The following is a 14,720-nucleotide window of genomic DNA, read 5'->3' on the forward strand; positions in this document are numbered from 1 at the left end:
TAAACACAAAGATATTTAATTCTACATGATCCAAATTCTCCAGCTTTTCAGTCAGCCCCAGCTTTAGAAACAAACTGTATATTTGTCTTGTGTTTGTTCAGGTATTAATGTATTTTAGACACCTGCCCGATAGCCTCACATCATTTTAACCAAAACAAAGCTACAGGTAGGCTCTAAGTGAACACAGGCAGGACCCAACTGAGTCCACAGAGAGGACCTCACCATCTCAGCACCTAAGACAACAAAATGTTAGAGGACAGCACTTCCACCACCACCCAAACCCCAACTCACCACAGTTACTTGACTCTGCTCAAGAGCTGAGGCTTACAGGTCTCTCATAGGTCATTCTCCATGCATTCCCCAAACCTCCTTCTATGCCCATTCTGTTTGTAAAGGATTCAAATTTCCAAGTTGTTCACATCAAGACAACTCTCATCTCCCCAGACCCTTAAGTGTGGGCTAAGTTACAAAAACCTACAGATCTCTATACCCATGCAGAAATTCAATTATATTCAGGTGGGATGGCATTCACCATGTGTCAATGGACATTAAACACACCAAACACTTCATTTAATAAATTTTATTTATGCAAAGCCAATCCAAAAGTGTTGTGTAAAAGTGAAAAGTTCTTTCTACATATTTAATAAAAACTATTTCTTCATTGCACTTTGCGTGTGGGACAAGTGAGGATTTGACTGTTTTATTTACAAGAACCCACAAGTTTCTTTAAAAATATACAGACCTAGGTATTAAGTCATCCTTATTTTCCCTAAAAGCTAATTGCTGTACAGTATACAATTGCTCCAAGTGCCCAAATAACCAAGGGTATCCCATGGCAACTTGGCTATACAAAGTTTTTGTGCCCAATAAAGAATATTCCCGATCAGATGCAATGCTTTTGCCCCGTGCTTGGGTTGATTTTGGTTTGTTTTTCTCCCCCCCTCCCCCATGTATACAGTAGTCAAATTACATTACTATGTAACAACCAGTATTTCCTTAAGGAAGAAAAATCATGTTCCTTGACCCTCCAGTTCGGCTGCTGCTATATCTGGCTCTTCATCATTGTAAATGTTTTCTGCCTAAAGACACAAGATATTAAAAGTGGTAAACACAATGGGTTTTAAGCAGTCTTCTACACTTTATACAGAAAAAAAAACGGTAATAGCAAGGCAGCATAGGCATCACTCCTGCCTTAAAGAGACCTTCTCCCTGCCTTTTCTTAGGGGCAGACAAATTAAAGATGTGTACACAGTGGCCAGACTTCAGCAGCTGTCTTCAGGTACCATTTTATTTCTACAGCAGAAGCATTCGCCATTTAACTACATTAGCCTTACTACAGACGTTTTACTCGGACATGTATCAACCTCAGTCTGAACACACAAAACAAGTTAAAGAACAGGTCTAAAAACTGGAAACCTGACCTGTGATGTACGCTGAAGTCTGTTACTTTTTTTTTCCTAACTTAGATTATTCCCAAATGACTTTATTCCACATTTGTAAGATAACTGATCAAACTCCTGTAATGTAAAGTAATATGAACTAACTGGAGCGGTAAATGGCATCTTGCTTCACAGTGAGCATGTGGGAAGCTGGGGTAAGAACAAGTCTTGGCTAGTATTGGATATAAGTTTGCAACTGCCACATTTATTTTAAACTAGTACCTAGGACCTGGGAGTCAAGAATTAGCAGCAGCTGTATTTATTCAGGTTGGCTTAGTCTGTTTTCTTTTGAAACTCTTACTTTCCAATCAAACAGTGTAGGAAGTACAGGGGACGGGCTACTTTCAGTCACTGAAGGCACAGGCTGCCCTAAGAAGAACAAGCTGCTGCGACACTCACCATTTGCCATATCTGCATTATGTTGTCTTCCGATACAGAACAGATCACCCAAGGCTCATTAGGATTCCAACTGAAGTCCGAAATTTTGGCAGTGTGTCCTCCATGAATAAACTGTAAAAAAAAAAAAGAAACCACGTAAACCACATCACATGCTTCTTCAGAGAGAAATCTGTTAAACCCCAGGATTCAGAAGCCAAATGTCATGCTAATGACTATACAAAGAACAAAAACCTGCTACTAGAGATTCACAACACAGACAAAGGTGTGGGATGCCGATACAATTGCTGCAAGTGTGGTTAAGACAACAGTTCATATTATAGCAACAACTGGCTAACATCCTCAGAACAGTGCCACTTCACATAAGGTTGGGCTATGAAATCCAGCCATATTTCCATTACCTTATCTAATTACATGAGCACTTACACAGTTATGGAGGAAATAGGAAAACTGAACTGTAAGCATTTTTAATTATTTGTTTCCTAAGGAAGCAAACCAAAACATAAGTCTTTGCACTCTACATCAGTAAGGTTAGCTATGGGGGACCTAACAGGTCTATTTCAAAATAAACAATTGGAGGCCTTGGCTTTACAGACATTTAGTTAGAGTACAAACAAGCACATGGCCAAACTGTAAATATGTTCAGCAATGAGTATGTGCAAATCATGTCCAAGACAGCTTTGAAAAAAAATAAAAATCCAGTCCAAATGGAACAGAGGAAGACTACTGCAAGTTAGAGTAATGGACTGAAAACCAGGAAGGTGGAAAGATTTATGAACCGCTGCAGATTTAGTAGCACAGTCATAACGCATCCTACTACCACACAGCATGTCAGCAGACTGCAACCTGAAGAGCAGCATACCAGCAGCTCAGGAGGCCCATCTTCTGCATCCTCTGCAGACTGCTCTTCACCAATTTTACTGTAAGAAAATAGTTTATACTTTTTATTAATAAATAAAATTGCATCCTACATCAATTTAACTCGACACTTCCTAGCCTGTTTCTCCAGTATTTGCTTTTGCTATTGTTTTTTCTCACTGTCAAGTAACTGTAAGCCTCAGGTATAAGTCATCAGCTGTTTGGCACTACCAACACTGAAAGAGAATCTAACTTGTGAAGCACAGGGAGGCAGAAATCACTTTTCACCAAAGACAATAGAAAACAACTCATCAACAAGAAAACCTCACAGAGAAGTAACAATTTAAGTACTGTGCTGCTTCAACTGTATACCTGCAAGACCAGGTATGAGATAAGCAAGCAAGGCAGGCTAGAGAACAGTACAAATCAAGCCTACCAAATAAAGCATGTCTGCAGCCTTTTTACCATGTGTTTATATATACTGAAAGAAAGGAACTGCTCTTCACCTTAGATCCCATACATTAAGCCGACGATCAGTACCACTTGATGCAAGAATTGTTTCATTATGAGGAGACCAGTGAACCTGTTGAAAGAAAAAATGTTGACTGGACCAGTTACTGATTCCTAAAGCATATCCTGAATGACCATCACCAGGTAACTGGCCACCAGTTTTTAGTAACTATACTGAATTAATCATTTCCTTACAGCACAAAAAAATATCCTGTAGTGCCAACAGAGTGCTTTAAAGTCTCAAAGATTTCTCAAGTTGAATAGCCAGCCTTACTTCACTGTTAGAGATATACTCTATTATGAAGTTTGATTGTCTAAAATTCACTGTTACTTGCACCTACTGAATAGGCAGAGTTCACAATACTAAATTTAAACCAAGTCCTCTCTACAGAAAGACATTTTAGAAAAATCTTCTACCTGTACTGACAGCACCTGCAAACCCCTAGTATCTTTTTAGCAATCAGTTGTTGACTACTTGCTTCAGAGTCAAGTGAGAAAAGGCTGTAAGAAACTGTGTGGTAGTGTCTGTACTTGTTGAACCAAAATTTACTATTTAATATTTAGCAGACTTATTTATTGTGTTTGGTCACCATATGAAAATCTACTTGATCTTGTTCATGTCAGTACTCTTGTATTTTTGTTTACAGCTTGTGAGAAAAGTTTACCCACCTGAAAAATTTCATCTTTATGAGACTCGAAAGAATGGAGTTTCAATTTTAAGTTTCGAAGATCCCACAGAGCCACTGTCTGAGAAAGGTAACAAGAAATTTTACTATAATGACTATAGAGCTATCATCTAGAATACTCATGAATTTAAAGTATACACAAGTAAAAACCTTGTCAGCAGAACCAGTTGCTAGAATGAACTCGCTGTAAGGATTGAAGGACAGACAGTTGACCTCGGCTGTATGAGCATCTACAGAATGACTTGGCTTGGACGTGGTATTAGATCTTGTGTCCCAACTGTTGCAATGAAGGATTTGGGTAAGGGCATGGGGCAGGGAGGAGAGAGCAAGAGTGAAAAAATATTAAGTTTTCGCAGGAGGTTCTTTTTCACTACACATTAGTTTAAGAGACTGTGCTATTACTCAGCCTTAGTCTAAAGCTGCAGTTTTTATTCCATAACCTGTCAGTATTTTGTATCTGTTATACATGAGCAGTCGGTACCAGGAAGCTGACATACGTATTAATCACATTTTATTTTCAAATGGTGCAAACACATTAAATGACATGCAGATTTCAGTGACTGCAGCATTACTGCACTGAAGAGTTAAATGAGGTCATTCCAGAATTCAGATTTTTTCCCCCCAAAAGCTCTGGATTGCCTGACAGCAGACACCATCCAAAAACTGCTTAACCCCAACTTACATCATGAGCTTCTGATCATCTGCCACAGATCCAAACAGAGATTCATGAAGCAAATGCCATGCCACATCCTCAACCACTGCAGAGTGCCCAGTAAAGATCGCTTTTGCATCAACAATTTTGCCTTCTTTTGGTCCAGCACTTATATCCCATAAACACACAGTCTGTAAATAAGAGGCATATTCTATTGTTACATGACTGTGACTGTATTATCTTTCAAAAAAAACGAATAATCACATGCTCCATATAAACAGAGATGACACTCCTGAAACAGTTTCTTGTCTTTGAAAAGGAACACTCAATATGCCAAAAGTGAGAAGCGAGCCAAGTTCTTAATCAGTTTTGCGTGAATTCAAGGCACAAGGATTATTTATAAGGTCACAAAAGCAATTCACACTTTTAAAGCCCAAAGATATCTATAAGCTATTAGTTCAATTATCTTTGACAATCTTACTAACTTATAGTCTAAGACCCAAGCCAGTTTAAAGGGTTGCTACACAACAATTTCTTCCAGCAGACAACCATAAAAACATTCTGTTCTTATCTCATTAAGAACATTACAAAAACTGGTTGTTGATTACAGCCTAAAGTCAACTAACAGCCTTTATAAATATTATTACAATATGTGAGAACTTCCTACCATAACAATATACAGCTACACTAACCCAGTTTTTCTCCAATTATCTATTACAGCATAAATTAAGAGGGGTTGGTTGTTGTGTTTGTTTGTTTTAAACCAGAATAAAAGATGTGTTTTTTACATGATCATCTGATGCGCTGAGAAGATGTCCACTCAAATTTGAGTTCCAGGATAAGCCATAGCCTTCCTTCTGGTGCCCTCTTAATCTAAGGTCAGGATTACACTCTCCACTTGGGTCTGAAAGACAGAAAATACTTTCCATTTAGCTTCACCTTGCACATCAATCCCCAAAAGCATTATTATCATTCAAGAACTTTGTTTCTGTTGCTGCTTGTATCAAGATTCTCTTATGACATTGAGCATAACCAGGCAGTTAAAGTCTTCAAAGATATGGTCCCTCTCATTTGGGTTACAGAGCCCATCACCTCTTCTCCTAATGACAGTTAAATACAAGTTTACCTCTTAATGACAAGAGGCATTTTGCCTAACTTCAAGAAGTGTGACCCACCTGATTTTGAAGGATGTTTAGTGTAGTCAAATACCAACACATCAGCAGATGGTGTTTTTGTAGCAATGATGCAGGGATTCTGTGGCATGTAACGAGCACGGTTCACTTCACCTTCATGGTTAATTTTAATCTCTGTTTCAATTTTGCCAGTCACAGATCCAAAGCCTCCAAACTCTAAATTTGTCAGAAGAAGGTCAGTTTATCACACCAGCCATTTTAAACAGGTAAAACAGCATTTTGTGCCATCCTCCCTACTCCAAGAAACATCATCTGGTAACTCATGCATGCCCACCTCCTTTCTCACTGTCATACTGCGCAGTATCAAACTGATCATCATTGGGAATCTGGACTCTTGCAACAACCAGGTGGTTCTGTTCATCAGATGTGTGTGTTCCCAAAACCAGCCAATGTAGAGCATAATCCTTTCCTTCTGGCCTGTTTAGGATAATAAATGCATGGAATAAAATTACATGCTCAGTTCCAGAAGTTTGCTGGCTTTAATATCACTCAGGGTCAAAACTTCTTCAGAGAGCTAGGAAACAGAGACTCAGGTAAGAGATCCTTTCTTTTGCTGCAAGAGACTTGTGCAACAAATTGAACTTGACCCTGACTTAAGCAAGCCAAAGATACAACCAGCAAGGCTAGAGTGAGTCAGTAAAAGGGACAATTAACAATTTGTATGTAGTTAAAGGTGACATTAATAACTACTTCTGTCTTTAATTCCCAAGGCAGTCACACAGTATTTAGAAAACAATCAATACTACTTTCTATAAAACAAATACTGAGGACAATTGGCAACCTATTTTAGTTACTTCTCTTAGAAGCTTTTAACAGTTGTTATTTTATTTCAGAAGCTCATTTTTAAACTGTACAAATCCTAGCTAATTAGAAATTTCTCTTCTGGTGGTTAACTGCAACAATTAGTAATACGCGAAAGACTGGATGCACAGCGCCATTTATCTCTGAAAGGAAAAAGTGTGAACAGTCAAAACCAAGCAGTTTCTGCATTCTTGAAAGCAGCAAACTCATTACATGTCTGAATCCAAACAAACAGGAATCACTTAGGCAATCATATACCACTGTATTACCACAGGTATTACTACACCACTTCCAATGCATCATCGTACATGTTGAGGGGGAAAGAAAAATATGAAATGAAACAAAACACACAATGCACACACACTTACTTGCATCAGGAACAGATGTCCCATCATGTCAGGTGCCATACAAAGAGACAGTCCTTGCCTTTAATGGCATATATATTTTGACACTGGAGATATTATTGGAAATACCAGGTTTTAAACTGAATATTAAGTCAATCTGCAAAATATGAGGCAAGCAGAAGTGTTCCTCATAAGGGCTCCACACCCTCAAATCCCCAGTTCATTTTCTCCATGCCACAACTAGTTAGCTCGCATCTCTCAACATCTTCCCCAAACATTCTGAAGGGATCATCTAACCACCAAGTACAACCTCACACTTGTACGATGGAATTTTTAAAGAGGAAAGAAACCATCCTCTGATTATTGCACAAACTTTACGAACAAGGTACTTTAAAACCTAGCTGTATCCAGTTTACAACAACATGAGGGATCTGGTCTTTGTCCGCTACCTCAATGGAGCACTGAGTGGTTACTGCAATAATCAAAATAGCTGTCATATGAACAGAATCTATCCCCACCTTCACTATTCTTTAAGAAATTAACCAGTGAGACCATAATTTTTTGGGAGAGGTGGAAGAATGGGAAAATTAAAATATGTGAAGTCATCAGCAAGCCAGGGACAGAACCAGGATGTGAAGCACCAGTCTTAGAACAGTATCCTCTTAAAAAAGTCCAGACTTAAACAAAAAAGGGCACATACTATAGTTTTTACAAATCAGTAATCTATAGTGCACATGAGGAAAACCAGGCTTCAAGAAAAAGCCGATTTAATACACAAATTTCTCTGATCAGCTGTAACTACAGGAAGGTGTTATGTCTCATACCAATAAATTGAGATTTCTCTCCTCACACCTCACAACATCTTCTGCTATGCTAAGCTTTGGTAAAGTATCAGCTTGTAACTTTTTCCTTCATAGCTTCTGCATACCCAAACGAGCAAAATAGTTATAAGCTCACAAGGAGGTGTCTAACACAAATTATTCTCATCTTGTGTGGTCTTTATCCTTAAATTACCATGGTTAAGAGAGACAGAAAGAGCAGTGGAACAAGCTATTGCACAGAGCCTCAGCTCCTCCTGCTTTGCAAAGTGAGCAAATCAGCAGCTAAGCCCTGTGCCTTCCAGGCCTCTCTCCCCTTTCTCTCACCTGGTCACATCAGGTAACCACTGCACGGTGAGGCTGGGCCACTCCAGTGCATGTGTCATCACCAGATCGTACAAGAAGGGGGTGTTCTTCTTCCAGATCTTGTACTCCTCACTAATAACGCGCTCCTCCACCGTGTCCTCCAGCGCTGCGGGTGGGAAAGAGAAATGAACCAGGCGCTCGGCGCCTTCCGCCGCTGAACCGCGGCGCGGAGAGGGCGAGAAGAGCCTGCCGACACGGGCCGCGGCTACACCAGGGCGGGGAAGGGGTAGGAGACTGGGTCCCGAAGGGGAGGCCACCGGGAGCAACGGCCCTCCCTCACTACCATCCGGTCGGAAGCTCCTTGGAGAGGAAGCACGAGGAGGGTCTCCGCAGGGAGCGGGGGTCTCCTACCTTCCTTGCTCGCCATTTTGGGTGTGACGCAGGGCGGGAAGCGGCGGCTAACGGCGTTGAAGGGGGAATAAGAGGCGGAGGAAGGCAGACCCCGCCGGCGGGAGCCCCGCCACGCGCGGGACACCCGGCTTCCAACCCGCGCCTCACGCCACCGCGCATGCGCCGTCTGCGCTTCCCGCAGCACCACCGCCCACCGCGACAGCCAATGGAGCGCGCGGAGGGCAGTGAGCGTTTACGGGGCGGAGCGGAGAGAAGGGTGCGAGGAGGAGGAGGAGGCGGAGGCGGTGGCGGTGGGCGGCCGCAAGGGTGCGGGGTTGCGGGCTCATTAGAGGCATGGGGGCCTGGCCGCGCTGCTACCGCGAGGGGGCGCTGTAGGTAAAGCAGCGCTGCTGAGGTTCCTGTAGTGTGAGCTAATAAACCCTGAACGATACTACTTAGATTAGTCCCGCTTTTCAACGGGAAATCTGAAGGTAAAAAGGCTATAGAGGACACAGGTGACCAGTTGCTGTTTCTCTGCAATGTGCTGAAGAGAACAATGTTGCTTAATTTTCTAGAGGAAATTAATGTTTGAACTGTTAGTTGCAGTCAGGGCATGGAAGACATTGCATTGCATTATTGAACCCTCAGTCATAGAATCACAGAACGGTTTGGGTTTAAGGGACCTTAAAGATGATCCAGTTCCAACCCCCCTGCCATGAGCAGGGACACCTTCCACTAGACCAGGTTGCTCAAAGCCTCTTCCAGCCTGGCCTTGAACACTTCCAGAGATGCGGAATCCACATAATATCTCATAAAGCCATATAAAATCAGCCTTCTACATTCTGTTTTTTGTCTAATAGTGTCGGTGGTATTGTCTGACTACTGTGGTGACAGCTTCATTTAAGCAGTCACATACAAATCAAAATACAGCTTTACCACCATGCCAGCCCAGCATTTCTGTTCTCTTGTTCAGCTATCACTACCGAAAGACCATTTAATGTAACTGCTTTGTGTTCAGCTTAAATAAACAGTGCTTGCTACAGGTAACAGCCTGTAATGGGAACAGAGGCAGGAATCAGGTTAGATTCTCAAATCCCCTTAAAGATACAAAGGAACTTTTTGGCTCTGAATTGCGTTGGTTTTCCTATCATGTTGTGACTTACAGTCTTAAGATGAATTCCTGCTTCAGTATTAAACTCAGCGAGAGGAATCTCGTATCACTAAAGCACACGTGCCTCAAGTCTCAGAAGGGGAAGAAATTAGCTCTGTAGTGAAGCTCACCATGCTCAGCTAGAGATAGTGGCAGGAGAGAGTGAAACGCAGCTGATAAGAGCCAGTGTTTTTCATTTCCCTCTGTGAGGACACTCTTCATGGGCTGAGCCTTCTATGGTCTGGACTCCAGTTTTGCAGACAAAGAATCCAGTTATGGCAAATGTTTATGTTGAGGAGAGGCTGGAGAGTGAGAGGCTGGTAATGGCAGCCAAAGGCTGTAGCGTGAGAATCAGGGAAGAAAGCTGAGGTCAGCACCCAGCTCCTCAAACAGGAAGCCTTTCCTAATGAATCGTTGCTCTTTTGGCCAGACTGTTGAAAAAATATTTTTGGTGAAGTTAAATAACTATATATGAATCTTCTCCTTAAACCTGCACAAATGGGAATTAAAGCTATGCATGGCTTATTCAAAATGAGAATCCTCTTAAATTAATCAGAAGCTGCAAAATCATCTGCGACACAAGAGTGCAGGAGTGAGTGTGTTAACACAGACACAGAGCCTTGATCATACCAGATGTGTTACCAGCTTGCCTTTGGCAATGCATGCTAGTTGTTTTGGTATTTGCTGCCAAGTATGTGTCTACTTCTACGAAGTGCTGAAGCCTTCCTAAAATGTTGGAGGGTGAAGACTGAACCTTTCAGAGTCTGTGCAGTGTTACAGAGCATGCGTTACTTAAACCTCAGATACTGGATAACGGAAAATCTCTGTCAGGCTTCCTGGCTTTAAGTGACCTTCAGGTAGCTCTCACTGAAGGGTGATTACATGGCCCCTTGAAAGATGAAGTCTGTGTGAGTGTTTGGGTGGGATATTTTTTGTAGCTTTTGCTGTGAACAGCAGTATCTGCTGCCACAGCTTAACCTGGAAAACGATGGGGGGAGAGTGAATTAGTTTTGGAAAACAATACACAAAATTATCCTCCAATGATGTCAGGTAGGGCTTGGCTGAATTACAAGTGAAGAGAGGGATTTTGCTCCATGAATTATTGCACTCTGTAGCATCTGCAAATTGAGTTAGAGTCTTCACAGGCTGCCAGGACTAGTACTAGCTGCAGTGGACAAAACCTGTCACAAATAGATGTCAAAATAGCTGGTAAGTGACCACAGTTCTCTTCTCCTTGTTAGCAACTATACTTGCACACAGCCACACTTTCTTTTAATTTAAATGCATGCACCAAAAATCCTGTTATTAAGTGCTTTACTCATCCTGGAAAAGAGAATTTATAAACAGTACAGCTATCAAAGAAGGCACATCATCAGCTCTCAGGCTGGTTATTTGCAATTCATCAGCACGGTCATATCTGTGACCACACATCTAAAACATATCCTTTGATTCCCACACTTTGTAAGGAAAGTAATTATCCAAGGCCATTGTTCATCACTTGCAGGATGTGTAAAATGTGCAATAAATTAGTTTTGAAGTAAAAGAGTGACTTGAATTGTAAGCTTTATTTTATTAAGCTATACTTCTTTCAAACCTAAGCATGAAATACTGCATTTTCGTTTCAGTAAAAAAAAATGTCTCCTGCATCCTCAATTGTATGTGCTGCATTGTGCTTCAAAGCGCCAGATATACTTATGAAGAATTATATGCACTTATTAATTTTCAGCTTGAAGACATGTATGCTGATTTATTACCCTGCAAAGAATTAGCTGGCTTGCCAATGCTTCTGTCTCATACGTTATGCAGAGCTGATGGATGTTCATAGCACAGCTCAGCAAGTAGGTGTAGGTATTACTGGGAATGACCATTTCAGTCAGAAAACTGTTTAAATAAAATTAAGTTTGCACAAACCTCAGAACTACCTATTGGAAAAGTAAAGTAGCAGCCTCAGCATTTATTATTCTCTAATATATTTGCTGTCATTCCATAGTTTCAGCAGCTTGTTTGGAATAAATCCTTTTCATCAAACAGGCAGGTAAGAAAAGCACACGTCGGTTTAATTGAAGCAAGCATCCATTCACAATTTCTTGAAATGTGTCCATGTTTATTTTCCCCACTGCTCATCCAATTTTTGTTTGTATTTACCTAGCAATTATTACCTCCCCAGTATAAATCACACCTAACCAATACCCCGCTGTCATGGAAAACCTTGAGCTGTAGCAGTGTCGCATCATCTTGGACTTTCTTGTTCTCTGTGACATGCAGTTTGGGATTTGTCTAATGACAGCATGTCTCTGACAGTTCACTTCTAAATCGGCTTGGCTGTGTTTTATCCTGATGTTCAACATATGTATGCTGCATAGCCATGATACTTTGCAAGGAATAAAGTACATTTATAGTCAGTGCTTAGGAGAAGGCATGACTCACTCGAGTTATATCCAGCAGTGTAGACAAATACTCCTCTTGCACCTTAGAGATAGCATTGTTTCTGCTATTTGGGTGCTGTAGTGGGAACTAATGATCCACTTGTTTTGGATAACCAGCACTGTGATGCTTTCAGTTAACCACTGTAGATGGTACTGGTTGTACTGCAGATTTGTGCTGCAAATGAGAAGTAATCTTATAGCAGCCTTGTGCCTTCCTTCAGTATTCAGGAATAGACAGTGGTTTATATTTGATGTAGAATATGTTCATGTTGGAACGTACAAACAAAGCCTGTTTTGATATAACAAAGCCCCTCCCTTCCTCTCCCAGAATAACGTTAGTGCTACACTAAGCCCAGACTAATAAACCCAACCCTGCTAAACACTTTTTTGTTGCTTGCCATGGACACAGCAGCATTCCCTCAACACTTAGGCTGGCTGAGCTGTTCCTGTGCTATGCAGCATTTGCTTAGCATTTTCTATGCTTATTTTCAATAATTCCATATAGAAGGCAGACAAATTGTTTGAGATATTGATATGAACATTTATGTAACTGGCTTGGTACACTTTTATTAATTTTGTACAGATTAGTGGAACTGGTGGAATTATTGAGGGGCAGGGGAATATGTGAGTAGTTTTTAACAGGCCATCTTATGAAATAGTGCTGCAATATGTGCGAGTTTGCATGCTATACATTTCCAAGAGGATGTCAGATGTGCTTTCATTATATAGCCTGCTATAGTTCTGTAGCCTGCTGGCCTGGACAGATTATTGCCCATATGTGGAGTTTGCAGACCTGTAGGGATATTAAAAGAAATGGCAGGGAATGTTTTGCTTCACTTAAAATCCTTTGGCTTTTTGATAGAAGTAACAGACATGCAAGTTTGCACAACAAACAATCTGTTTTCTAAAAGTATGAATGCTTACATGATTGCCAGCAGGGGGATTTTCAATAAAATGGAAGAAGACATCTGACTTCTGAAACTTCCAGCATTTGGCTCAGTGGAGTTCCTCATTGCTTGCTGCCCTGGTCTCCCTCCTTGTGATCTCAGAGCAGAATCTTGGGGAGCGGGAATGGGGTAGTTCCACTCCTGTGTCTGGGTCACAGGAATCAGAGGAGTCTGTAATCCAGAAGCTGCTGTTTTCAGTTATGTGGAAAGGAGTTGAGGCAAACTACTGCTCTCGATGTGCTGAAGCACTGTGAAGCACAAGGAAGTCTAAACGTTCTGTGCCAAAGAAGGTGAAAGGGAGATAATCCATTTCCTCTTCATCTTTCCCTCCAGGGCTTTAAAGCCTCTACAAGTATTCAGTGAAGGAAAGTGATCTCTGCTCTTGCCTTCTAATCTCTCCCCACCTGAGCTGCCAGGCCTTCTCTTTCAGAGACTTCGCTGAGGTCACCATATGGTTTCTTTCTTTGTTCTTCACTCTTACTCTTTTGAGACTCGAAACAATAACAGCATTAGCTTCAAGGTTCTGGAGATCTCAGAGGTGAATCCACAGAGACAGGAACTCTGCCAGGCTGTTTTAGCTCACTGATCATTTTCTGTGGTAATGAAGATTTTTGTTCGTTTTGTTTGATTTACTCTGCCATCATGGCAGAACACTCTCTGGAGCTGTCTTTGGAAGCTCTAGAGATCTTGAATTTTATATGCTTCTTTCCAAGTGTTGTGAATACTGAGAACTACACTATTGCACAGAGTATATAGTAACGGACAGGCGTTATGTCAGATGGGTGTACAGCTTTTTCCTTTGGGAGGCAAAGGCTAGGGCCAAATTAACCACGGATTCACCGTGTGTCAGGAACATCATGTAAGGGAAGAAGGAAAAGGCAGATAGAAGATCTGCTGAGACCAGGCTGGTGCCTGCTTACGTTTCTGCAGTCAGTTCTAAAACTGGTGGTACCCAAGTGTCTTCGGAGTACCCAGCTGCTGTATATGCTAGCTACTCATGGTGGTGTCTGCAGCTGAGGCTGCAAAGCCGTGTGTTCAGAAATGGGAGAAAAGAAAGATAGCAGCACTGGTCTGTCAGGTCAGAACTGTACTTGTTCTGCAATTAGTAGTCTGTCTTACATTCCCTGTGGGCCAGTTTAGAGTTCCTCATGCTGTTAATGCCATTTTGCAATGCATTTCAGAGTACGTTTTTATGAACAGCGTAAGCGAGTCTAAAGTCATAATGCTACTAACAGCAGAAGACCTGCTCCTCCCTCTTGCTAGCCACTCTACTCCCCCTGCCCTTGTGTCAGTGCTGACATTCCTGTGGCCAGTGCGAAGCTGAATCAGATTCCCAGCCTAGCTGATTTATATTTTTTTAGCAGAGAAGGTTTTCAGCCAGGTGATCAAGTTGAACATACTCACTGCATGTCTTCCTGGTCTTAAACCTGGCATGATGGGGAGCACATGGCAAATGGCAAGGGCAGGGATGGCTCCATTCATCTGGTTGCAGATTAGTTTGCACCAATTGTGAGATGATCATGCAAATCAAGAGTATTAGCTTTTTATTGCTAATCTGGAGTGTTCAGTTCTCTGAGCAGCCAGGTAGTATAGTAGCTTCTCTCTGCCACTTGTCTGTCTTCTGCAGATGAGGAAACTGAAAAAGAATGTGAAAACTTCCTTCACATGCTTTCCTTTGCTGGCATGGGACGAAAGCTTTAAAATTTCTACTTAGTTACTGGTATAAATGTGATACATAACTAGGACTTCAGTGGGAAACAACTGAGCTAAATATGAGTACAGGGACTCCCAGTATTATGGGACA

The 14,720-nt window shown here is 41.5% G+C and overlaps 1 protein-coding gene across 1 annotated transcript; it reads right to left on the bottom strand.

The window, feature by feature from the left end:
* Positions 1–565: 565 nt before the first annotated feature.
* On the bottom strand, positions 566–8,491 carry RBBP7 (RB binding protein 7, chromatin remodeling factor). The gene is made up of 12 exons (XM_057419542.1): positions 8,415–8,491; positions 8,025–8,169; positions 6,009–6,151; positions 5,717–5,890; positions 5,330–5,445; positions 4,572–4,732; positions 4,040–4,166; positions 3,873–3,950; positions 3,200–3,276; positions 2,698–2,755; positions 1,839–1,949; positions 566–1,079 (listed from the first exon to the last, which is right to left on the bottom strand). The coding sequence occupies exons 1-12, from the start codon at positions 8,428–8,430 to the stop codon at positions 1,011–1,013; spliced, it is 1,275 nt and encodes a 424-aa protein (XP_057275525.1). The 5' UTR covers positions 8,431–8,491; the 3' UTR covers positions 566–1,010.
* Between the last annotated feature and the right edge of the window lie 6,229 nt (positions 8,492–14,720).

The sequence above is a fragment of the Pezoporus wallicus genome, unplaced genomic scaffold (genome assembly GCF_028554395.1).
Source record: "Pezoporus wallicus isolate ANWC-B61680 ecotype Strahan unplaced genomic scaffold, APGP_CSIRO_Pwel_v1 contig_5767, whole genome shotgun sequence".
NCBI lineage: Eukaryota > Metazoa > Chordata > Aves > Psittaciformes > Psittacidae > Pezoporus > Pezoporus wallicus.

Bases quoted from the DNA above. Each gene is read 5' to 3' on its own strand.
- RBBP7 (XM_057419542.1), bottom strand. The intron at 5,446-5,716 runs GTGGGTCACACT...TCTGTCTTTCAG, and splicing joins TAAACATCCTTCAAAATCAG to ACCCAAGTGGAGAGTGTAAT. The intron at 1,080-1,838 runs GTGAGTGTCGCA...TTGTGTCTTTAG, and splicing joins TAATGCAGATATGGCAAATG to GCAGAAAACATTTACAATGA.